At 32.8% G+C, this 27,086-nt stretch overlaps 1 protein-coding gene across 6 annotated transcripts; it reads right to left on the minus strand.

Moving 5' to 3' along the window:
* On the minus strand, positions 1-27,086 carry LOC148603265 (vitamin D3 hydroxylase-associated protein-like). Of its 6 annotated transcripts, none has more exons than XM_088552813.1 (17): positions 26,954-27,022; positions 22,936-22,974; positions 22,524-22,748; positions 21,887-22,000; positions 20,378-20,434; positions 19,282-19,443; positions 16,994-17,262; positions 16,128-16,168; positions 15,729-15,853; positions 15,221-15,346; positions 13,521-13,615; positions 12,200-12,305; positions 8,003-8,046; positions 7,534-7,573; positions 6,817-6,928; positions 5,365-5,504; positions 1-3,585 (listed from the first exon to the last, which is right to left on the minus strand). In XM_088552813.1, exons 3-17 carry the CDS (start codon positions 22,746-22,748, stop codon positions 3,460-3,462), a joined length of 1,782 nt encoding a protein of 593 aa, XP_088408939.1. In that variant the 5' UTR covers positions 22,936-22,974; positions 26,954-27,022; the 3' UTR covers positions 1-3,459. The 6 variants fall into 6 exon arrangements, with proteins under 6 accessions (XP_088408939.1, XP_088408942.1, XP_088408940.1 ...); XM_088552816.1 differs by having other exon boundaries at positions 26,863-26,965; XM_088552814.1 differs by lacking the exon at positions 26,954-27,022 and adding an exon at positions 24,910-24,965.

Below are 27,086 nucleotides of genomic sequence, written 5' to 3' on the forward strand. Positions count from 1 at the left end.
TGAAATGGAAACTGTTTAATCATAATAATCATGATAATTACATGAACAATGAAACCTGTCTAAACTGAAGCCTGAATAATTTGAAAACCTGTCTAAACCAGATACTTCTTGAAGTCCCTTTGTATCAATTTTAATGTATTTTATCCTGGATAAACCGAACTCCTTTCTAAACCAAACAACTTTAAAGTCGGAAAGGGATTCATTTTGGACAAGTTTCATTGTAATTAACAAAAGAGGTAGGTAGGCTGTAATTATAAAAATACAAATATTTTTGTCAATAGCACTACATGCATTACTAGTACAATATCTATTCTAATATGAATTACAAGTATATAACAGTATCTAAGCTAAAATGATAAAAAAGGGGCACTTTCTACATATTTAAAATTAGAATCTACAATTTCTATTTGTTTTGAACTTGAAGCAAAAAAATATGCAAGGTCTAATATTAATTAGACTAGGGCACTTCTGCACATTTTACCAGAATGATTGATCAATTGATGGTGATTTAACACCCTATGACAGATATCTCGTGCATTTCAGAGCAAGAACAGTTTGATAAGTTTGTATTAGTCAAACACTTTATTGTACCAGTTCACAGAAACCATAGCCTGCAGAATAGTATGTCACCCCAGAAACCACAGCCTGCAGAATAGCATGTCACCCCACACACTTTATTGTACCAGTTCACAGAAACCATAGCCTGCAGAATAGTATGTCACCCCAGAAACCACAGCCTGCAGAATAGCATGTCACCCCAACAACCATAGTCTGCAGAATAGCATGTCACCCCACACACTTTATTGTACCAGTTAACAGAAACCATAGCCTGCAGAAAATTAGGTCACCCCAGAAATCACAGCCTTCAGAATAGTATGTAACCCAAGAAACCACAGCCTGCAGAATTGCATGTCACTCCAGCAACCACACCCTGCAGAATAGCATGTCACTCTAGAATTCACAGCCTGCTGAATAGCATGTCACTCCAGAAACCACAGCCTGCAGAATAGCATGTTACCCAAGAAACCATAGCCTGCAGAACAGCATGTCACTCTAGCAACCATAAGTCCAAGAATTTTCTTAACTGTCTGTGATATAATTTAATCCTCAACTTTGATTGAAGTTATCATGGGAATTAAAAATATTCGCAGACATCAAAAGTACCATTTTTTTTATTCATGGCACCCAAGCTAGGCAGGTATGACAAAAGCTTTTTTCCACTTTACCTGACAAGCCAAAAGTACTAAAAAAGGAGGGGGGCAGCATTGTGCCCTTTATTTTAACCTAGCTGGGACACTTCTCATCTGCATATCAAGAAACAACAACCATCAACATATTGCATAAAAACACTTATACAGTACCAGAACCAACACCTGAAGCTATAAATGTGATCAATCTGTCAAACTTATCTTTCAAACTGGAGATTGCTTCCATTTTCAATCACATTACCGCTGATCGGTAAATATGTGTTACAGAATCCTTTATTTTGGTTTTCTGTTTTTACACATACTGGTACATGTAGTAACTAAATGACATCAATTAAATATTTTTTTTTAATCATTAGTAATCAATCCATCAGCAATCATTCAATCAGTAGTCATCAATTAGTCATATAGTTGCACGGATCAGTTCAGGGACTGTACAAAATTATTTGCTTTATGAAATATAAATGTATGCAAATGTGCTCTGAATTCAAAATTACCTTTAATATACATAAACCAGCATAAAATTATATACATGTCAACAAGTGACTAATTAACTAATCTTTAAGTGTTTTAATCAAGTAAACCATGTATAAATAAAACGTATCATATCAATGTGAACAAACAAATTTAGAGTGATATATACATGATATAGGACAAGGTTTTAAAAAAAAATATATATAACAAAATTGAAAAAAATTGGCAATTGCTGCAAACTCTGTCATATTACAAATGTTTTTAAAGAACACTAAGTATTTATTTCCAAATAATATACAAGAAATATGAAACACATCTTTTAACTCTCCCACTTTAAGGGGAGACTCCCACAAAATCAATGAAAAATTAGATCCTTCCACATAAAAAAATAAAATTTATGGGAGATTTTTTTATTAAAATTACCATATTTTCTATGAAAAATACTGAATAATTGAATTTTTATATAAGAAATTTGCTTTTATGTATAAATCTCCCACATGAGAGAGTGTCAATGGGGAGAATCTGCCACATGAATTGTTCCAAAGGTTAACAGGTATGATATGAAAAAACCAAAGAAATGAGGTCCAACTATAAATCTATTATTACTTGTATTTTTATTAACTTCCATGATCAAGAAATAATAAAAACGAATTATCTTTTATTATTAGAGATGCAAAAATATGATCTGTAAATTAACAAGTACTATCTTTTAAAAAAAAAGACAGCCGACACAGTAAAATTTTGTTCTTTTCTAAGTTTCTACATTTCTTTCAAGAAAATAACATGGCACGCAATTTCAACTTTTCAATTGTTTTTTCGAACGCAATTTCAGAATTTTGATGCAGTTTTTTCGAACGCCACTAAGTTAGCAGTATTGTGATGAGGTGATTTGCGTTTCCATAGAAAAGCATCCTTAAGGTCAAAGGGTAAAAAGCAAACCTATACTGACTGCATTGGAAAAAAATATATATATGAAATGGAATGTCTTGTATTAAAACAGAAAAAAAAGTATGAAATATTTAATTTCCTAGTAGAGAATTATCTTTTATTGACCCAACATATGTATCTTACACTTATAACTTTTGATGTTTGTTCAATGAAATACTCCAATGTCCCTCCTTTATCACAATTATTAAGTGTCAGTCCCTGTAAGAATCAGGCAGTTGGTGAAACATGGTATAAAAAAACCATCATTTTGATTTCCCATATCATGCTGGACCATTGAGTTACAATTTCACTGAAATGCACTGAAAATGAACATTTCAAGGACAGATAACTCTTGTCAAAAACCTCATTTTTCTATCATTCTATTGAAAAATTTCTGAGTGAAGCCAGTGATGCAGAGATCAAATAATGTTTTTTTTTCAAATAGAGAAAGCATCCTTGAGTGATATTACACTGTCAGATCGGTGGGGTTTTGACATGTGCATGCATGTTTCTGATTTTTTCAATTTTGCCTGATTCTTACAAAACACTCACACTTAACTAATTAATTTAAGTCTGTTGGAAAAGTCATTCTCTAGTACATGTAATATTAAACTAGTGTTCCCTCCAGCTTTTGAAAAGGGTAGGTCAATTAATGATTAAAAAAACAACAGAAAAACAGCACTTTAGTAGGCATTAAAAAATGTATAAAACCCATCAAAAAGGGCAGGTCACCCACACCAACTCAACACCATCTGTAGGGATCACTATAAAGACTTTTTCAATAAATGGAAAAAATATTGTATGCATTATTTTAAATGACTGCTTCATTTCTTTCAAAACTTTCATGACAAGTCTAAAATGAGCTTTCCTTCTTTAAACTTGTCTCTACTTCTTTCATGAGCCTCAGTACTTGTTCATCATGGAAGGGTAACCCTATGAATTGTACACCTACAGGCAGGCCAATGGATCCCTCAGAGAACTGAAACAAAATTTCAAATTCATGTAAAGAATATTATTTTCCTTACATTTAACACATATGATATGACATGACATTTCATCTTTTACAATTAAGACCAAGTAAAGCGTAATGATATCTTTTTGGTAGACTACATTTCATGAACTACATAGTTGTTTATAAACAAAAGTAAAATGTCTCAAAGTTGGTAATGGAAGCATAAATCCATCAAAAGTTTGAAACAATCCTAATCATTATATTTCCAATCATATTTTAGTCTATATTAGAAAAGGGGCATTGGTTAAGCATTTTTAGTTGTCTAAATATGGTTTGAAATGTGGAGTGCAAATTGATATTCATGACATCACAGTACTAAACCAGGATATACAATATATAATCTAACTTGCCCTCAGGAATTTAACTACATTATATAGTCAGATACATGTCTTTCTGCCAGTCAAACAAAAAATGCTCTTAAAAAAGAATACTCTGGCTTTGAGCGGGCTTAATTCATAATAAACCCTTAAGTTGCAAAATCTCCCATTGCAAGGACCTGTCACACATTATTTTCATTTATTAATGATGCATTACCTTACTTTGAAATTTCACGAAAAGCCATACAGGGGTTTAGTAGGTGTTGCAAGTACCCCTTAAACTTTTGAGTTTTAACATTTCTTTCACAATAACATGGTATTGTTCTAACCTAAGCCCTAAATACTTGCTGTAAGATCCGGCTGCACAAACAAATTGGATTAATTTTAACCAAACAAACTGTATTTAATATATACTGAATTAACGCCTAATTTTTTCTGAAAGTTTAATTAGCCCTTGACCAATAAAAGAACAGAGTTCCAATGTCCCCCACGTTAAAAAAGTGCAGAAAACTTTAAATTCACTGACATTTTTAAGTCCAAGGGCCATAACTTCTGTAAAAATCTTTCAACCATAATCAAAGCTGAAATTAATCTGTAACTTCTCATAGTAAGACTACATACAAAATATTAAATCAATTGGTAGAAGCATTATGAAAAAAAGTGCGGAAAACTGTTGATTCAATGAAATTTTCTAAGTCCAAGGGCCATAACTTCAAAAAAAATCAATCAATCATAACCAAAGTTGAACTTAATTTCTAACTTCTCATAGTAAGACTACATACAAAAGATAAAATCAATTTGTAAAAGCATTACAAAAGAAAGTGCCCAAAACATGGACGGACAGACAGACGGATGGACACCTGGCATTTTCGTGGGGGACAAAAAGACTAAAACACTAAAACAGTTGATACTATCTTAAATGAAGATGGAGAAAACACTGCTTTTTTATGAGTAAGCTCCCATGTTTCCAAACCATAAAATCAAGAGGGAATTCACAATAACAGAAATAAACCCAAGATCTGAAGCTCAATGAATATTGGTGACAGCATTTTTAAGTTATTGAGCTATGTGTGAACGACAGACAGATGGACAATGGTATAACAAAATTAAATATGCCCCATCTAGAAAGACAGGCTTATAAAATTGGAAAAATTAAGTCCTGTAAACAGGGAGTTTTTCACATTGTTTGTTTCTATGTGGTTTCTTTTATCAATCTACTTTTGCCCAGCTTTAAATTCAGGATTATTTCCCAAATAAGATTGTAACTTTTTAATTTTCATTTAACAAATTTTATTGTAAAAATCATGAAAATAAAACTGCAGAAAAAGTTTCACAGTTTACAGTATAACTTTTAGCTTTACAGGAGGGACACCAAACAGATCTTACATCCATACATTAGGCTGAGCTTTGACAGCGCCTTGATATTTACCTTCTTAATAAACTTCTCCATCCTTGACCTTGGTTTATAGTGTTCAAAGTTGTCAAGGTCAACCTGAGTGACATTGGTAACATGAAGTGTCCCTGCTGGATAATCTAGTAAATTATAGAGACTGGTATATGTGGGACCACCTGTCAACAGAACAGCAAAGGTGATTAATAAGGCAAAAGTGAAAGATTATGAAAATCATGTTTTAATTAAGCAACTGCATAATGCAGTGGTGGGCCCAAAAGGGGCATAACTTACCTAAAGGGGGAAGGAAATGAGCTTTTCTATATAAATAAACTTTTTAAGCATAAAGGAATCTTTGATCTGATAAACAGCGATATTAGGAGTTGTTATAAGTATCATTTCTCAGGACGCTTACCCTACCGGTGCACCTGGTCCATGCTCCCAATTTTTAATAGAGTCCGAGTTGCTCATTTATTTTTGTTACTTTGTATGTATGATTTTAGTTACTTTATGTTCTTTGTTGTGTATGTCTGTATTCCATGTCTGGTCTTTGTCCCTAGATTACATTCTTTTGATTATCGCTAGAGCCTTGGTTCCCTTGATTACTCTTTCAAATAAAAAAAAATCTTACCTTGAAAAGCAACAGAAAGAAGTTATGTTTTGAAATTATATTGATCAACTCTAGTAGTACATACTGTACTTACAATGCAAATTAACCAAATTAATTTTTCGTTTTCCCTACCTTCAATTGTGTGAACATATACATGTATACTATCAAATAAATAATTTTTTCCTTAGAAATAAGTTTGAAAAAAAAAACATATTAAACTCTACACCCTATAGCATCTTAGTATTAACAGGTGTAGTATGAACAGGTTCTTATATGAGTGAAGATTAAATATCGGTTATTTTTGACAAGTGTGAAAAATTCAAGTCTTTTCCAAAAGTAGAGAGCAGCCAAATGAGTGAAGAGACCAAGACTTTGTCTAAAGAGTGAAAGAAAACCCATTCTTTGATCAGCAACAAGTACAAGTACCTGTTTCTTTCAAGAAAACATATATATTCTATTCACTTTTCCTTTGGAGCACCACCATTTCTTGAAACATAGTATATAGTGATGTCAAATTTTTTTTTACCATTGTTTTGAAAATGTCTATGATGCTGCCACTTTTAAGATGTTTCATTGGTTAAGAGAACAAATGAAGACAAGCATGCGTCAACTTGTCTTGTATAATCAGCATTGTCCATCTCACAAAGGGCCATTTCTAGAAAAATCAATAGGGCCGTACAAAAAATTATCCACAATGCTTCTTGATATTTTTTCATACATCCTCTAAACTGACATATATGATCAACTCTTCTAAATCAAATGCTTTGGGTGAGGGGCAAGATCCCCCGCAAAATACTGGTACCTTTTCTTCTCATTTTAAAGTCCACGACAAGTGACCTTCAAAACTTCAGTATTTGAGTTCTAATAAAGTAATAGCTTACCCATAACTTCCAAAGTCTTGCCTACAGGAGAAGCTGGAAAAGGAAATCCAGGGGCAATAACTGCATCTAATTGGTTATCATTCCACTTCTTCAAAAACTCTGCTTTATATGCCTAAAACATGTAGTCAATCATTAGAAGTGAGTCTAATATAATATATATTATTAACAGATTTAAAGAAAAGAAAAAAAATTAAGCATGAAAAAAAGTTAAATTTTGATCACAATTTTCAAAGTATAAAGATCAAGTAAAAAGTACTTGTTGCCTAAAAATAAACATGTTGGCAATGTTTTTCTATTTAAGTGGATATACAAAGAATGCTTGCGACAGATTCCTGTTCCAATATGCTTCATGAACATAATATCATTGGAAAAGAAATTTTGAATTTTTGAAGTTTAGATACTAAGGCAATTCAAAGTTAGTATTTTATATCTCAGGCCATTTTTCATTAAACCCTACCTGGGAAGGAAGATTTTTGTAACTAATTTGTCACCTCAAAACAGTAATGAGAGTGCTTTTTACATTGTTCATAGATATGAAAATGGCGCAGCAGGTGCTTTCCCATTCTTATTTAATTGATAAGTATAAATATTGGAAATGACGCCCCTCAGAAAAGATGAGGTAGGGTCTGAGAACCAAACCATTAACTTAAAGAGACCTATCAACAATCAAGTGTTGGATAGACCACACCTACATCAATAAGAACATGAAGAACTTACTTCAATCTTCAAAGCCAAATCCCAATATTCAGAAATGTTCCTAAAAATACAATGTTTAAAGAAATTTACATTGTTATCAAATATATTCAAAAGTACATTTATACTATTAAATTTAAACTGAAGTATGTAAAATAAACAAAGTAACAATCGGTTTTAAAAATATAAAAAGAGTGTGAACACTTAATTGTAAATTTGGTAACACCTCCATGAAAGAAACCTTTTTAAGGATAATGACAAACTGGTTTTAGAATAAGTCAATTACAGCAATCCTTTGACAATATGGCAAGTCTTTGGTCCTTAACCAAGCCAATAGAAATATCCAAATGGCAATGGTAAATATGCATGTATTGACATCAGTTATCAAGCTTACATTCATAAGGTATAGTCTGTCAACTATTCATATATATAAAAAAAATAATAAAAAACACCCAATGAATTGTTAAGAAGAATGATTTTATGATTACCTTACCTGGCTCCACTACCTGCACTCAAAACAACTGGTGTAAATCTGTCCTGAAAAGGAAATAAACAATCAATTTCTAGTTTTTATTTACCTATTATTTATTATTTATGATAAACATTAATATATAAACAATTAACCTTATAAATGCATTGACTTCCTTGGACTTGGTACTGAGTCATTCTACAGGTATATCATATAACCTGCTAAGTCCAGAATACGATATCTGTTTCAATATTATAATATTTACCTGGATTTTCACTGACAAAGCAATGGAGGCCCTCTACAAACAGATATCACCCTGTCTGTCCACACATATCGTTAGCAATACTCCTTCTTAACTGCTAAATGCATATTGATGAAATTGATGATTGGGGGTTTTTACGGTCTTGACTATCCTTACGAATCTGGCACGACCTGACCAAAGAACTCAGTCAAAGTATGTCCTACTAGCAGCAGGGCTGCTCTGTTGACGCTCTGGCCTACTCCCAGACCCCACCTGGGTCCGAAAGCATTTCCCCACTCTAACTGTTTGGGAGTACTTCAACGTGAAGAGAGTAAATTTTTGTTGATGACATTTTATAGGAGGGTAATTATATAACCGGGCAGGCATCATATGGAGATTCACATGACAATCATCACTTTTGGATGCTTGCTAAGGGAAGTATTCCAATTTACAAGTTTACCCCTTATAAAATGCTGAAATTGATAAAATTTAAATCAATAAGATTATTGGTCAAGAAATATTTCTTGCAGGCAAGTTTAATTTATGGTATAAATGTACCAAATTTTATGTCATTTCCTAAACAAAAAGAAAAAAAATTAAAGATTTTAAAAAATCCAATTGATGTCAGGTATTGTTCTTTATTACATGAAAATACTTATCAAGAAAGGAATATTTTACCGAGCACAATGGACCAGAAATGTTCCTATCATGAAAAGGAGAAATCCAATAGGCATTCGGTGTAAATGTGTATGAGGAAACAATAATTATTTTCAAAATAAATGTTGGGTTCCTGCAAGGGGAGATAACTAAACTTGCTTTCAGGGTTTAACATGGTTAATGTCAAAGTATTACAGGGGTATTCTTTTTACAAGCATGCTTATAGAATTTTTAGTACAAAATGTGTGAACTGTGTGATTCTGAAGACTACCTTGTGTATGCCACAACCACTGGGTTGGCCATTAATTTTTAAGTAGGATTAAATAGTTCAAAAGCAGTAGGTGGTCTAGGTATTAGTTTTTGAAATAAACATAAACTATATATCATTTAAATGGAATTTTTTTACCTTTTACTAAGCTGCATGACACCCTGAGCTGAATGCTTCATTTATTTGACAAAAATCCAAGACGGGAAAGGAGTCATGGCCATCGCCACTATACGTCACCTAAGTTACATGATGTCTCCATAGATGGTCTTCTTCCTTTCATCCAAAAACCTCTTGGACTTCATCACATTAAAACCAAACTTTATTCTATACCTCTCACTCTACTACACTCCCTGTACAAAACAAGTCTTGACACTCCTGTTTCTGACCCTAAGTCTTCATTATACAGACTTGTTGCCATCATTTTGGATATTGGTTTCCACAGACTCTTTATACCAGTTTGTGTGAAAAGTCAAGATGAAGAAAAACGATCATTTCTTCCACTACTGTTTGTCAACAAAGGTATAGATGCAATTAATTTGGCTAACATCCTCCATCACAAAACGTTACCAACAAAATTCCCCCATATTTCAAAGACAAATCCATACCAATTATTTCATATTCCTATACTTCACCCATCGCATCCAAAATTTTCAATTATAAAAGGCTATTGCAGAACCTCGAGATTGAGGCTAAACCACCTGACTGTTCTTGCAAAACCTCTCCATTCAAATATGGTCCTTCTGGTCACGTCGTTACGAGAGATTTAACCAATATCGAATACGAATCTCTGCGTAATATCCTTTCTAAAGGTCCCAAGTACCGTGAACCACGCTCCATAAATTTGGAATTATAACTTTAAAGTTCTTATGAATGCCATCGAGGACTATGCAAGAAAATGGATAAAACGAGAACAAGAAGATATTGATTCTCTGTCAGAGTGGTTAAAGGCCGTGAAGTCTTTAATTTTGAAACGAATAAAGGTTTTAAGTAGGTCAATGAGTGCCAAGGCTACATCAGTTTTCAAAGATCCCGATGTAGCAAAAACATTGTCTAGTATACATGACAAGTATGTTGTCGTACCAGCAGACAAAGCCCAAAACAACATTGTTTTGTCTGCAAAACGTTTTATATCCAATGTTTATTATCAGAGGCAGACATAGAAAATAATAGCAGTGATAGGACCTACACTGCTACCACTCTCTCCAAAGAAGAGATTGTGGAAAACCATAAATCTGTGCTATTGTCTTTTGGTCTCTCTACCAAGGACGATGATTGTGATTTACTGTCTATGTACTGGATTCCTAAACTTCACAAGAATCCATACAAACAACGTTTCATTGCTGGATCTGCAAAATGTACCACCAAACCTCTTTCAAAACTTCTATACTCACAACTGTCAAAGAGGGTCTACAGTCCTACCACAACACTGTTACTCCCGTAGTGGTATTAATTCAATGTGGATCCTGAAAAATTCGAAAGATCTTTTGGAGACAATCAGTTCAAGACTATTATCTGAATATAATGGCATTAAAACCTATGATATTTCAACACTGTATACTTCTATTCCCCATACTCAGTTAAAATCCCGACTTAAAAACATTATACATTGTTGTTTTTCCAAAAAAGATGGTACACCTAGATACAAATATATAGTTCTTGGTAGAGATTCCTCATACTTCGTAAGAAATAATTCCAAATCATCTTCCAAATATACAGAGGAAGATGTTTATAAAATGCTGGAATTTTTAATCAACAACATATTTGTCCAGTGTGGTGGACGTGTTTTTCAACAAACGGTCGGCATTCCAATGGGAACAAATTGTGTCCCTTTACTTGCTGACCTATTCCTTCACTCTTATGAGGCTGACTTTATAGCTGATCTGATCAGAAAGAAAGAATATCATTTGGCTAGATCCTTCAATCTCAGTTTCCGCTATATAGATGACGTATTATCTTTAAACAATCCTAATTTTGGAGATTTGATACATCACGTCTACCCAAAAGAACTTGAGATGAAGGATACTACAGACACTGTGAAGTCAGCCTCATATCTTGACCTACACTTAGAAATCGATGGTAAAGGAAAACTATTGACCAAACTTTACGACAAATGTGATGACTTTTCATTCAGAATTGTTAACTTTCCTTTCATCTGTGGCAACATCCCTTCAGCTCCTGTGTATGGAGTGTTCATATCACAACTCATACGTTATGCCAGAGCTTGCCGAAACTACGCAGACTTTTTGTATCGCACTAGAACTCTAACAAATAGGCTTCTGGAACAGGGTTATGTTGCTACAAGATTGAAGTCATTACTACAGAAGTTTTATGGTCGTCATCATGAACTCGTGGATCGTTATGGTGTATCCATCAGCACCATGAAAACTGATGTATTCAATGGGTCATAGTTTTCCTTTCCTCGTTTGTCTACCCCGGACTTGACTTTTTATGAGCAACTCGGCGGGTGTTTCTAGAAAAGCAGAGGACACTTACCCTACCAGTGCACCTGGTCCATGCTCCCAGTTTTTAGTGGAGTCCGAGTTGCTCGTTTACTTTTGTTACCTTGTATGTATGATTTTAGTTACTTTATGTTCTTTGTTGTGAATGTCTGTTTTCCATGTCTGGTCTTTGTCACTGGATTACATTCTTTTGATTACCGCTATAACCTTGGTTCCCTTGATTACTCTTTCATGTGGTATGACAGCAAGCAGGAAGGCATGTCACTTCATTTAAGGAATTGTCAAAAGGTGTGGAAATCTATTCAATAATATGTAATAAATAATTATATGAAGTTTCAATTAGTTAGTGACAAAATGTTTTATTTGGGTCGAAAAATTATTGACTCTTGTCTGTTATAATAACTTTCTTTTGCTAAACAAAATATATACTAAGTAGACACATGTACACATATTTATTCAACTTTTCACTTTGGACTTTGAAAATCGTAGCATTGGACTATACCTCTTAAATAGGTCACCTCTCTTGAAAGGTCAATGATACCTTTCCCCAATGGTGACCACTTAATGGAGGTTGCACTGTATACAATAACACTTACATTAGTAACCAAGCTGAGGATATAACTTATAAAGTATTTCAGTTGTCTGTGTAACTTCATAGAAATCACTGAAGTGGCAACTAATGGTGTTGGTATATCTTTCTCTCTACAATATAGGGATAATAAAAGATATATGAGAAAAGTTTCTGTAACTAAGACAAAAATAGGGCATCAAATGGGATATTAAATGATATCCTACCAAGTGGCAAAAATATTTTGGAGGGTGAAAACAACAAAAAATGACCATTACATTTGTGTTAATAATCTGATCAAACTGAAATTTAAATTTGATTTGTATTTTATGGTACTCAATAACTAATCAAAGTTTGGAAAAGATCCTTTCTTATCTTCTTAAGTTATCATCTGGAAACAGTCGGGGATGGACAGACGGAAGGGCACTCAACTTTTCGTATGGAATCACATAGTCTCACCACTTCCTGTATAAAACACAGGTTAGATAAAACAACAAAATTGTGAGTAATCTCACCCAGTAATTACAAAATGCTTTGCAGGATGTAGCTTAATATGACTGCAGAAGTCAAACCCTAAAAAGTAATGACAAGTATTGACACAAGATTTAAACTTCAAACAGCTTTTAATTTAGATTGAGATTAAATGTTGGATAGGAACAAAAATTTTTAAAATGTTCAACTACACATAGATCTAAGAAATGTTAAAGCAGTTTCTACAAAAAAAAGTTAATTTTTACCCCTTTTTTGCCATTAAAAGATTAGGGCAGATTATCCAGATCCATTACTTTAAATCCAAGTTATTGCACCAAAATAGGGCATTTGTGGAACATAAAGTAATGCACAGCCATGTAATGGTGAAATAAGGGAATGGTGAAATATTCACAATAGCACAAACTACATTTTGAATTTTGCTGAAAATTGAACTTAACCTGTATTTCATGGTATTGAATAATTGTGCAACGTTTAAAAAAACTCATTGTATTGATTTATTCTCAAGTAAACATCTGGAAACCACTGGGGTGAACTGACAGACTGGTGGATAGATAGACACTCTACCTCTTGGAGAGTATCACATAATACCTTACCATTTCCTGTGGTAACTATCAAATCAGTGTTTACAGACAAGGAAAACACAGCCATGAGAATACAGACGACAACAATGCCAACATCATACCATTATACAACTGAAATTTATGCCTTTTTTTCAATCATTTTAAAATATTATTTTAAAAAAGGCTGGGACTTTACATCGTAGCTGATTGCAGCTTTTCTTACTCCATAAAACATACCGTCTAACCTTCATATGAAATTTCATTATAATCAAATAATTAAAATACAAAAAACCTTACGAAACATCAATATAGCTCTGGCCTCCATCACCTAGTATTGAACCAATGAACAAGCTGAGAGCCCTAAATATATCCACAGGCTGGAATGGGACTACCTATAAAAATACATATACATGTATGTGAAACCACTTATATCTCACTAATTGCTTAATGATACAAATGTTAATGTTTTATTAAAATGTTAGTGACTTTTTAGCTATGACACCATTGTAATGATGATTTTGATATTGGCACTCATTTGCTAGATCTACAAGTAAGGCAAAAAACTACTACACAAATGGAGGTATAATAACATGTCTGTTTTCAACTATCCTAACTACTCTATTTTTACCCTAAAAATTTTATGACCATTTGGGCTCATTAACTACTCAAGTCTACATTGTTTCTCTATGAACTCAATTTAAAATGTTTTGAAAAATAAAATAATTTCCCTGCCAACCTACCCTATTTTTTTCTTGCTGCTAGCAAGAAATAAGACACTATTCTTATTTACCTAATCAGTAATACATTTTTGTGAGATTACTGTAGTGTTTTCTTGCATTAGGCAATTTATCAAAAGATCCAAATTCTGAACACTATTCATATTTATGATGAACAAAGTGTAGCATGATACAACTGCAGCCAGTGGAACTCTGTTCACTTGAGGCAAGTGTTGACATAATATTAATTTTTGACACTAAATATAGGGCTTATAGTTCATTATTGAACAACAACTCATTTGGACACAATATTGCCCAATACTTTGTAATTCAATAAAAAGTAATTTCCAAATCAACCATAAATAAAAAAGGCCATTTTTGACGCATGATACACTTTAATACTGGTATGAAATATCAGCTCAACACTTGGATTGTTCAGAAAAAAATTACAAGTGTTTCAGTTTAAAAATGTTTGCTGTTCAATGACAGTAGAACAGACATGGGTGTAACTGCTGTAAATACATTATGGTAATTAAGTTGGTGTACTAAATTGTGCTGTGGACAAACAAGTGAAAAAAGTACCTGTAAAAAATACTTGTTTCTGGCCCTTTTGTGGCAACTTATTCTTACTTGGCTGAAGTCACAACCCCAAAAATCAATCCCACTCTTATAATGTAATACAATTCAAAAACATTTGTTCACTAATACTCAAGTTATTGTCCAGACATCACGAAAATGTATGTTTCTGGTCCCCTATCTTTCCCCTCATTTCTGAAAAGTTCAAGTCTTTACCGCAAAAATCAATCAAAGTCTGGCCAGTGTGGTATAAAATATTGTGGAACAATATCATAGATATTCATATGCTTTTGTTGGAGTTATATAGATGAATTCCACAAAATGCTTGTTTTAGTCCCCTTTTAAGTCCCTTTACGGCTCCTAATTCTATAATGGTTAGGGCCATAACCCCCAAAGTGAACACCAACCTTTCTATTGTAAATAGAAATTAAAATTTTATTGAGACCAACCAACAAATACTTATATTATCACATCAAAACCAAGTGTCTGCAGACGAAATTCACCACACTATACCAATATATGACTGCACATTTTTGCAGTTGAAAAAAAAGGTTAATCAAAAAGTTTCCAAAAAAAATAATTACATATTCTGATAAGGTATAAGGCTAAAGCTTGAATGTAAGACACACTTTAAAACACTTAATATTAATCTTCCTCTGAACATCAATATAGAAAATATTTTAATATCATTATTTATGCACTTACTGTATGACCTTGAGCTTCCAAAATGGCTTTGACCTCTAATACTGCCCTTTGACATGTTGGACTCGGCTTAAGATTTCCATCATCCAGGTAAAATCCTATTGTCAATTTCCTCTTTTCACTAAACAACTATGCAAATATTAAATTGGACATGTAAAAAGAATAATACATGTATGTGTTTCCTTCTACCCTACTTACCCCGTTGTTTTGCCCCTACCCTAAACGTTTATGGCCACTTTGGCTCAAGCACTGTACAAGTCTACATTGTTTACCCATTTACTTAATGTAATTATTTTTTTTGTTTTCAATAAAATAATTCAATTAATATTTATAATGAAATGAGGGACAGGAAACAACCAGTAATAATCATTAATTAACTCCATTGTAAGATAAAAACTTATAATTGTTTACAATGCAGATGTTTACTGATTTGTCCAAATTTACCGGTAAACAGAAACTCTTTTATAGAAATACAAAAGGAATACCATATTCTAAATATAAACTCAAATACCTCCTCTTGGAATGGTATTGGTGGGACAACAGGATCAATTTTAAACATCTCTGGTATCAGTAGACATCTCATACAGGTAACCAGACAATCTACATCCTGTCCCATTGGTCCTGCTTGAGCTTGTACTTAAAAAGAAACAAGTCTTCCTAGCCCTAGATTTGAAATAGCTTTTTCCTACAAGTTAAAAAATTCAGAAGATATATTTAAAAGAAAGTAGATGGCTGTAGGAGTTTAAATGGATCACCTGGAATATCCTGATTATATTTTACCAGTAAGTGGAGAATCAGCAAAATTAAAGGAACAAAGAGCCTATGATCCAAATAAAACCATTGACAAGAAGCATTGATATGCAAATGGTACATGTATATAAAAAATCACATTAAATTTATAGGTAATTACCTAATGTTTCCCCTTTGTTAAACTTCATCTGTCCTTTACGACTGAAAAAAAGCATATTATGAAAATTTAAGATAGTTTACCAAAAGAGGAAGGAAATATAACAATTAAGAGATAGTCTCTGTAATCATAAAAAAAAATTAAATAGGCCTCGCACACATGGTCTCAGAAATAGATGAAACTTTTTTAGTTATGCTTAAAACAACTCTTATAGAATCTTTACATTCCAGTCTTGTCAGAAATGTTTGGTTGCCATGGTAACCAATATAGCCACTCTAAGCACCAAAATATCTCTGAAAAATTCTTAAAATGGACATATTCCACAATAAATGAACAGTAATTTGGACATATAATGACAGGCAGTATTGTAATCATTTACCTTGATGTCTAGAGAATTTCTTCCTTCAGAAAAGCTTTCAGAGATAATTAATAATTAAATAACTGGCAAGTACTCTACAAACAAATATTGAGTGTCCATAATGTCTTCAAATGCTACATAATTGTGTAACTATTAATGTTATAACATGTTCAGTGTTCTAGGATTCCTATTTCCCATTACCCGGGGCAAGTGAAATTAGGGTCAGGGTACTTAATTACACTTTCCCGTGGCAAGTTGAAAACTTCATATGCTGTAAGGATTTGTTTTGTTAGGAAAGCAGTCATTGACTGTGGAAAAGTTGATTTTATATGGATTTTTCCTGAGGAAACCTCAATTTCTGAACAAATCCTAGAACACTGATGTTCTGAAAACTATGGTTAAAATTACCAACAAAAACAACAAAAATAATAGAGTCAAAGGTAACAATGTATTTAAATTTGATTTTTTCACCTGTCAGTGGCTTTTTGCACTTCAATTCAAATTTCATTACCTTATTCTTCCTCCTGTAGGTTTAAAAGCACAAATCCCAGTCATATGGGCAGGGATTCTTAAACTCCCACCTATGTCTCCACCCATTCCAAATATGGACCCACCTCCTCCAATGAGTGCTGATTCACCACCTGAAGATCCACCAGGAACCCTTGAAGCATCATGTGGGTTACATGTAGTACCATATATAGAATTGGCACATTCAAATGACATGAGGGTCTGTGGAACATTGGTCCTTACAAAAGGAATGGCTCCTTGTTTCTTTAAAATCTGTAATAAAAATTTGTACCCTTCAATCTCTACACTCCAATTATTGTATATAATGTAATGCAGTATACCATGTTGTTTCCATTATCATTCAGTGAAACCAGCACAGCCCAATGCAAACAGAACAACATATAAAATGTGTAAACTTAAACCACATTTCATTCATTATATACTGAAAGGGATCAGACATCAAGGAAAGCTATGTAAAGTATGTTAAGTAGCTGTCCTCGTATCTGAAAAATGTGATACACCCTAAAAAAGGCTACATACATTGTGTATCTTTATTTTTGTAATTAAGTTGTTTTATGCGTCTATACTATGAAATGTATAATTACAGTACCTGAACCGGTCCATGCATTAGAAATTGCGATCAGTCATCGATTACCAATCAGTTTCCGATCAGTTATCGATCCATCAAACCAATCCATCAAAACTGGTGATTGCATCACGTGACCACAGAGTGGTCAATGAACTTTACAGGTTCTGTTGCTTTATTTGTCAATTTTACACATATAAACATAATGCAGTAGACTTAGACATTAATTCAAACTTTTATTTTACATTTGCTTTATTTTAAACAGATCCTCTGTCATTTTACATAACAAAACTGCCATCAAATCAGTCACCAGTCATCGGTTATTGATCCGTCAGCGATCAATCAGTCAGCGGTCATCGATCTGTCAAATTGTTGCACGGATCGGTTCAGGGACTGTATTCATTCAAATCTGCCTGCTCTTAGGAGATAATTAACATTGAAATTCCAATAGATTCTATTATATTTGAGTGTCACTTACAGAATTATCTCCCTTAATTTTGAAATCTACAGTGCATTCTATAAATTTTTTATCTCCTAAGAACATGGGTTATGTGAAAAGCCACATGTTAATTTCTGTTTACTATGGCAATTCAAACAAAATATCAAAAATAAAAATATGTAGGCTTTTTACCCACGAATCACATTTTGCATGATTCTTAGCTGGAGTGCTACTTAATTGTTTGAATACACAAATTAAGAACAAGAAGCTCCTTTTTTGAATTCCTTTTCTTCAGAGTAGGCATGTGTGGTCAAAGATAATTTGCAAAAAGTTGGTGTATATACCATGTAGATAGTGATTTTAAAACTTAAACAGGTACTTAAGATTTACTCGACAAAAAGGCTCAGGCAGAAAGGAGAATTTTCATTTATCAGTGAAATTACTAAGTTTAATAAACAATAATGCAAAATCAGATGATATGCTTCACTTAATGCTTCGTGCTTTAATGTAAATCATACATGACATTGTTTATTTTCCAAAATTTCATCAGACAGGGTTAAATGCTAAAAATCATTAATTTTTCCCACTAATAATTTCCCTTTGAAAAATAATTTTTTACAATAAATTTCTTATTTTTCTTATGGTACTTATCACAAGTGGACCAAAAAAAACCCCTTTACAGTGATAACTCATAGTATACTGTCATGTTTGCACAAATGACTTGCTAAATGGCCCTATTTTATTTCGATGGACATCTAAAATCTTTTGATTTCCATCCAAATAGATATCAACTGTTTGCTTTTTTGAAAATATATATTTTCATACAAATTTGCAAGAAGTCTCAGAAATAATTCTCAGTGTACACATGTTATAGGTATGATCTTCAATAAATTAAGTATTAGCAAGAATTATTACATGATGTTTGGGTAGAAAAACAGATGGATATCAGTTACTCAAAAGTTTTCCATAAAATACTGAAGTTTTAATCAGCAATAGCTAATGATCAGAATTGTATGTGACTTTTCACCACCAGGCAGAGATTAAAATTTTTGTGACAAGTTTCCAGTCAAGTTTTCTGTAAATTCCACAGGTGAAAAATCTTTCATTTTAATCTTGATTTAAACTATAACTCTCTATGGTAAAATTTATATTTCAACATACTCTCTTAACTTTGAATATTAGAAATCTAACTTTCACAATCTTGAGTGGAGAAATAATGTAAACTACTTGTTACTGATCTGTAAGTCAGTTCCATGAAATACCACACCTTGACAAGAACATTTTCTTCTGTAATTAGGTCATCTAAGTAGTTCACCATTCCTCCGGTACAAGGATAACCAGGCATGTAGTATGTCTCCTTAATACTGACTGGTATACCAAACAGTGGACCTTTCTCCTCTCTACCATTATCTAAGGCAACTGCTATCTCCTAATTATAAAAAAAAAATTGTAAAAGATTCATGTCATGGTCAGTGATATTGTTTGCCTTTAACTACCAAGGAAATGAAGTTGTTTCCCCTAAGGAAAGTTTCCTATTTGGTAAAGGAAATGACTAAAACCTATCCCAAATAAGATTAATTATTTTCCAGTAGGCAGACAAAGTGTAGGGTATGTTTTTTTTCTATTCAATAAACACTAATTCAATGTTTTAAGGAGGTAGACCTAGGGTAAGGGACACAACTCTTACAAATCATTGGAATGTTTGTATTCAGCATTTTACATCAATCTCATATAAGCATCAAAGTTACTTGGATTGATTTCATTCTGTGTCAAATGAAAGCTTGATAGGCTTTGGTGAAATTGAATATGATACAAACATGTCACTGATTTCAAGAGTTACATCCCTTACACTAGGTACATGTATACCTCCTTAAGTTGCTGGAGTTTGTTTGTTATCCTCTTTAAGATTAATGATTTTAACTACAAATCATTGTCACAAATATCTGGTATAAAAAAATGATGCATATTTTCCAAATTAAAAGAGGAAAGTGTAGGTTTGGAAAAAGCCTACAATATCACTGATGATATATTTGAGTCAGAAATTTGGTTAAAGTGTTATGTCAATGATTTGTAAATTTTCTCATGAAATAAACATGTCACTGTAACTCAATTGTAAAATATTCATGTCAGAAAGTTCTAAATTTTCATGATATCACTTAATTATGATCAAATGATGTAGGACTTGCTTCATTAACTGATATGGATTTTAGCATAGGTCAGATCATTTGCAGCATTGAATTTATTAACTATGAAACTAGTTAAGTTCTGCATAGTTCTATTATTATATGTCTTCAAAAACATACCACTGTCCCTAGATAATGACAATATTGAAATGAATTACTGTTTATAAGTAATATCATTACCTCAGCTTCTGTAACAACATTTGTAATGCAGTTCAGTCTTCTATCTACTTCCAATGCCTACATAAGATAAATACAGATAATTAAGGATTTTAATTCTCAGGGTATAAGAAAGGCACAACCTGTATAGATTGTGATCCTACCTACATTGATGCCTCTTTATATATAAAACATGTACATCTATTCTGTTTTAATATTACATTTATTTGATATAAATGCATTAAATATTAGACTACATAAAAATTGAACTTTTGAACACTTGATAAAGCATGATAGACTGATGGTGGAGTAATATGCAAATTTTTAAATCAACATGCAGCACATATGCAACCTTTCATTTGTCTCATCCCAAAAATAAATATAGCACGTGGGCTGTAGTTCATTCTATATCAAACGAAAGTTAATTATTACATAGCTAAGTTTGAAAAATACAGTCGTCAATTGAACTCCAAAACAATTTAAAATTAGTCCTCGGAAATGACCTCACAATTAACAATTTTCTATAATGATGTCAAAACTTATTACTAATTTTAAACCTAAGATTTTTTTATTAAATTAATTACAGAGCTGCAAAGCACTGTCTATTGACTTCATCAATAGACTGTGTCATTTTGCTACTTGTAGTTAAAGTAATATGAATTTAGGCTATGCCTATGATGGACTGAGCTCATTCTTGGTTTATGGTGCACCGCCATGCGGCTATGGGTGAAGTTTCATTTTGTGTGGAGAATGTGTGAGACTTTCTTAATTGACGTATTAAAGACAAAACAGCACCTCCACACTTGCGCAATCGTCTGCTTCCGTGTTGACAAATTTCATCACTTCCATCAGAGTATTTTTAGTCATTCATAGTTCTAGTCTTAGATTCTACATATACAGAACATTGCCGAAAAGGCTCCATCCATATCAATTAAAAAATCATAATCTGTTCTCTTTTATTGTCTAGCTACTCAACTGCAATTTGTTGTCCATGTATCAAGATCATTAAGTATCTATCATTCTATAACAAACTGAGAAATCTCAAGGCATATTAACTTTAAAAGTTAAAAAAGTTTCAGAAAAATCAAGGGTCTTTGTACATGTTCATTGTGTATACATGTAGCCCATTTTAGCCCATTCACAATAGTCAGCTGATTCTACAATGGTCACACTAAACAATGTTACAAGGAATAAAAACTTCGTACACTAACCAAAACCAAAAGGAATGACTGACAGGCAGACAGACTTATATTTTACATGCCCCAACTTACTAGGACTAAAGGCCAAAAAAAATGTCTCTTTCCTACCTAAATACCTACCTATTCCATTTTTCTGTGCCTACCCTAAGCATTTTATGGACATTTTGGCTTAGCACTATTAAATTCTAAATGTTTCCCCATTAGCTCTTTTTAAACTTGTTTTTGAAAAATAAAATAATTTCCCTATCTACATGTACCAATCCTATCTTTCCTGGCTGGTAACAGGAAACAAGACTATTATTTTTGAGGTCTAAAAAAATACATGTACAAGTACCTTGATCTGATAAGCATGTAAGACATCAACAGCATTCAGTTTACCAGACTGTAGTTCTCTCTGAAGGTCACTGAAGGTCAAAGAAACAATTCTCTGTACTGTGGAGGGTGGGATCTGAAAATGATATACTGATTACTCTAAAAAAAAAATTTTTTAAAAAAAGATTGATAACAATAATAAGTTCAAAACTGGAAAAAAACATAATTTGAGAACTGTGTCCTCATAATGGTTATCACTCATATGAATTTAACCTTTGAACTTAGAAACAATGAGAGCCCAGTTTCAGTCTGACAGGAAGTTAACATGTAATACACCAAGTAATACTGAGTAAGGATCCCTACTAGCTTCATATTTATAACAAAAACAAAACGTTCAGTTTAGTTAAATTATAAAAAAAAAAAACTGTACACGGCATAATTATTTTACAAAAATATCATAATATTAAATTTTAATTGTCCTCTTACAAGTTACAACTGCCTCATATTAATTGTAAACAGCACACTATACCTGTTGGCAATTTCTCTCTATGATGTTATTTCTGTTAAACATGCAAAAGTAAAAAAGGTGTGAAATAATGGGCTAAAGGGCCTGCCAAACCAAAAATTACTTCAAATTTGTAAACACCTTTAATACTTGCCTTTAATTCCTTCAGGTAGTTTTCAAGCTTGTCTTTTGCTTTCTGACACTTTTCCTGGTTAGCTTTGATTTTATTCTTAATATGACGTCTCTTCACCAGACCAAATAGACTTCTAACAAGTGTGTCAGTTACATAGTACCCAGCTATAACATAACACAGGACTTTAATGCTTCTCCTTCTATCTTCTCCAAAGAAGCACAACACTGGTTTTAATAGGTCACTCATCTGCAAATATCGAACAGCAACAGCATTACTTTTTTCTAAAAATATTTTTATCAACACCATTTTTTGTCAATAGTAATCAAAATTATATTTGTACAATAAAAGCTGTAAGTTTTAAATGATCATTTACAGTTCAAGTTTAATAGACAAATTGATAAAATTTTACCTAGCTGACAAAGAAATGACTTACATTTACATGTACATGTATTTCAGTATAGCTGGGCAGATTCTGTAAAAAATGGGCAATTGCAATTATTTTATTCAAATATTAATGTTTTTCTAAATCTATATAGTTGACAATTTGTTTATCTCACTTTCTTACACCGATAACTTTAATCAACTAATTGAAAAAATATTTCTATTTATATGTGAGCACTCTTTCTACACCATAGATTTGGTTTATTTTGACTGAATATAAGAAGACATAATGTTTTATATCATAAGACATGTTATTTTGGAGAGTTAACATTTTGGCAATATGGAGAAAAAAAGTATATGAAAAATCTTGTTGGATGCTTAGTATTGCATTATGTAAATATTTTTTGTAATTCATTTTGGCGTTTTTTAGACAAAAAGCTAAACTACCCCCCAAAAAATTACAAGTTATACATAAAGTATTAGCCTATTCAACTTACATTAAGGCATTTACGTAAAAATATCACTCAAATAATTTTAGGCTTTATTGCCAATGAGTGATCGAGCTATTTGTACACAAATAATATTTGATTTTGTTGGTAATGCACCACTATGTTGTCATATGGCCGAGGTCTAAACTAATGAGAATATGGCAGACTTCCTATAACACAGGTGTGTCTGCTTTCAAAGTTCAAACAATCATTTCCTAATTGCATACTTCATTTTTAATATACATCACTCAGACACTTCGGACAGAATGATTTTGACTCATTCATATTTCAGAGCATCTATACAATATATTTGTACATTGTACATGTATATAGAACCTTGCTGATGCTTTGTCCCTATAAAAACAGAACAGAAGAACAGCAGTTGTCATTGACACTGATTCTACATTTTGTTGTTGATTTATCTCCAGTGTAATTAAGTGAAAATTACATGCCCTACTATATTACGCAAAGCAGTTTGCAATGGAAATGAAAATATTTTACTGCAGATTGTCAATTCATGGTGTATATACACGTACCTACATGTACAAATGTACATGCATATTTATAGTGTATTTGAATTTAATCTGGTGATCTTGGTAAAGTATAAAGTTTGGAATACCGGTTGTGAAATTTAATTTGTTTATAACAATGAAATTTGATATTCTCTATTATGTAATATTTTGTAAATAAATAGCCTTTAGATTTATTTTAGTATATATATATGTGTTTATTGTTACCCTGTACGGTGTTCATATGTTTATTGCCTTGTATGTAGTTCATTATTTTACTATGTCTAGAGAGGCATTGTCATTAATGTACCCACAGTTTATTATGAGTAGAGTGGCATCATCATTAATGTACCCAGTTTACTATGTGTAGAGTGGCATTGTCATTAATTTACCCACAGTTTACTATGTGTAGAGTAGCATCGTCATTAATGTATCCACAGTTTACTATACATAGAGTGGCATCATCATTAATGTACCCACAGTTTACTATATGTAGAGAAGCATTGTCATTAATGTACCCACAGCTTACTATGAGTAGAGTGGCATCGTCTTTAATGTACCCACAGTTTACTATACATAGAGTGGCATCGTCATTAATGTACCCACAGTTTACTATATGTAGAGTGGCAGTGTCATTAATGTACCCACAGTTTACACTGTGTAGAGAAGCATTGTCATTAATGTAACTACAGTTTACTATGTGTAGAGTGGCATCGTCATTAATGTACCCACAGTTTACTATGTGTAGAGTGGCATTGTCATTAATGTATCCACAGTTTATATTACTATGCATAGAATGGCACTGTCATTAATGTACCCAAAGTTTACTATGTGTAGAGTGGCATTGTCATTAATGTACCCACAGTTTACTATACATAGTGGCATCGTCATTAATGTACCCACAGTTTACTATACGTAGAGTGGCATTGTCATTAATGTACTCACAGTTTACACTGTGTAGAGAAGCATTGTCATTAATGTAACTACAGTTTACTATGTGTAGAGTGGCATCGTCATTATTGTACTCACAATTTACTCTGACTGTCATACTATCATATATGTGTTGTTCGATGGAATACCACAGCCTTGAAATTTAATTTGTTTGTGTATTAGATAACGGAATTTTTTATTCTCTGTTATGGCCCCGTGCAGGTCCGGGTGTTAAAAGAATAGGCCTGCAGCAGCGCTAAGCTTGTCGTATAAGGCGACTAAATAGTGCTCAGAAACCTAGCCAGGGGCTAGGCGCTCTGCCCACAGAGCAACTGGGATGTGTGCCCCAGGTGGTGGAATGGGGTACCCCTGGCGTGTTACATGCTGGGGTTGTCAGGCTATAATACGGAAAACCTGACCGCAAACCATAGTGGTGCACCGTGTTGGGAAAGATGCCACGTTCCTCGCACGTTAAAGAACCCTGCTGTGGTATTCGATAGGAGTAGGAACCTTTGCGCTCCGCCACAGGAGGCTAAATTGCCCTACCTTACCCATCCCCCCTTTTTCCAGTGGCAATCAAAATTTGTCGACCCTATTATCCTTGTGACCCATCCTTTTTTTTTCATTTCATGTTCATTTTGTCATCCATTTCATGTTCATTGTCTGAATATAGCTGAAATATTGCTGCTCGGACGTTAAACCCCAACAAACAAACATATTCTCTGTTATGTAGTATTTGGTAAATAAACTGTGGATCATGCCCAAAACCTGTCTCTTTTGATTACAATCAAGGCTTAATTTAGTTTTGTAACTGAGTCCCGAATAATGTATTATTCTGCATCCATTCATCACTTGGTCATGGTTCCTGGTATTAAATATAGAACAATCGATTATGTGAAAGCTGGAGTAGACACACACAAACATGTCTTGACCCTCCAGCTTAGAACCCATCAATAAGCAGGGATGTGGTGGGGATCTCTAAGAAGGTGAGTTGTAGATTAATTATAATAAATTTTAAACAAATGGTAGATTGAGCTGAAACACAGAAATAGGAGAGATCTTCCTGAATGGCATGGGATATCAACTGTCAACCATCATAATTTGTTTTCATTATTTCAGATACATTTTGTAGTTAATTAAACAAAATTTGATTTCTAAATGCTCTAGTAATAGCATCAATATATTCAATATTTAGTGATTTGAAAATTAAAGGTGAAATAAAATGTTCATACCAATGTGTTGACAAAATAAATTGTGTTTTACATATGAAAATAATCAACAATAACAATTTTGAGATAAGAAACAAAAAGACATGTTTAAGTTCAAAGTTCAGATAAACATGGACAATTAAATCTACATGATTACATAAAGATTTAAGAAATTTATGGTTGAAAAATTTGAAAAATTATAACAAAGATACAAAGTGTTGTATGAAAAAATTGGATTTCATACATGTAAAATGTACATATGTAATCTTCCCATCATTATTTTGCCAACAAATTAACACTTAATTGAGATGCAAATTAGTTCAATGTGATCATTGTGATCAAATATGTCATCACTAAATAGATTCATTTATAATTGTTTGTACATGTATACCATTACTTACTCTCAGGTCTGTAACCAGAAGTATTTTAGGTGGTGGGTAGGTTGATTCATAACTTTAATAGCTTTTTTTAAACCATGCAGTTTTAAGCTTATTTATGTTTACCCTTCCTTTTTGGCTTTGAAACTTGGGGGGAGGGTGTATCCTCCCCCAAAACACCATGTACACATACTATGGATACAGAACCCACATGAGAGCCAGGGAACTAAGATCAATGAAATACCTTGTCTTGTACTGTTGTATAATACAAAAATATGATTTTTGCAAACTTTTGGAATTAAAAAATCGTGATCAAGAAATTGAAAACATTACTCTACATCATACATATACATGTAAAATGTATGTATATACAGAATAAAGAGGAAAAAAGGGTAATAATAGGAGATACTGAGGGAAATCAGGCTATTTATACAAGTATCTCCCCTGGTATGAAAGTAGTAGCCTACCTGTACAGCCTTTTATCTTTTCTTAGCGAAATACATGTTTTAAGAGAGACTCAATCTGAAACGATCGAAGCTCAGTTATAAAAATACACACCTGAACTTCACGCGGAAGGTTCTTCCCACTTAAATAGTTCAAAGGTTAGTTACAAGTATCTACTGGAATTATAAACAAGTACCTGAGTTTGTTGAGAGCGAGGTATCGTACGTAACATTTCAAGGTACATGAA

The sequence above is a fragment of the Perna viridis genome, chromosome 11, assembly GCF_037379345.1.
Source record: "Perna viridis isolate PV_CMFRI_1.1 ecotype Kerala chromosome 11, ASM3737934v1, whole genome shotgun sequence".
Classification (NCBI taxonomy): domain Eukaryota; kingdom Metazoa; phylum Mollusca; class Bivalvia; order Mytilida; family Mytilidae; genus Perna; species Perna viridis.

Coding starts and splice junctions, on each gene's coding strand:
- LOC148603265 (XM_088552812.1), bottom strand. CDS start 27,083: ATGTACCTTGAAATGTTACGTACGATACCTCGCTCTCAACAAACTCAG. Junction 19,444..20,377: donor ATGTTGTTACAGAAGCTGAG/GTAATGATATTA, acceptor TTTTATAATTAG/GAGATAGCAGTTGCCTTAGA. Junction 7,574..8,002: donor AGTGCAGGTAGTGGAGCCAG/GTAAGGTAATCA, acceptor TTGTATTTTTAG/GAACATTTCTGAATATTGGG.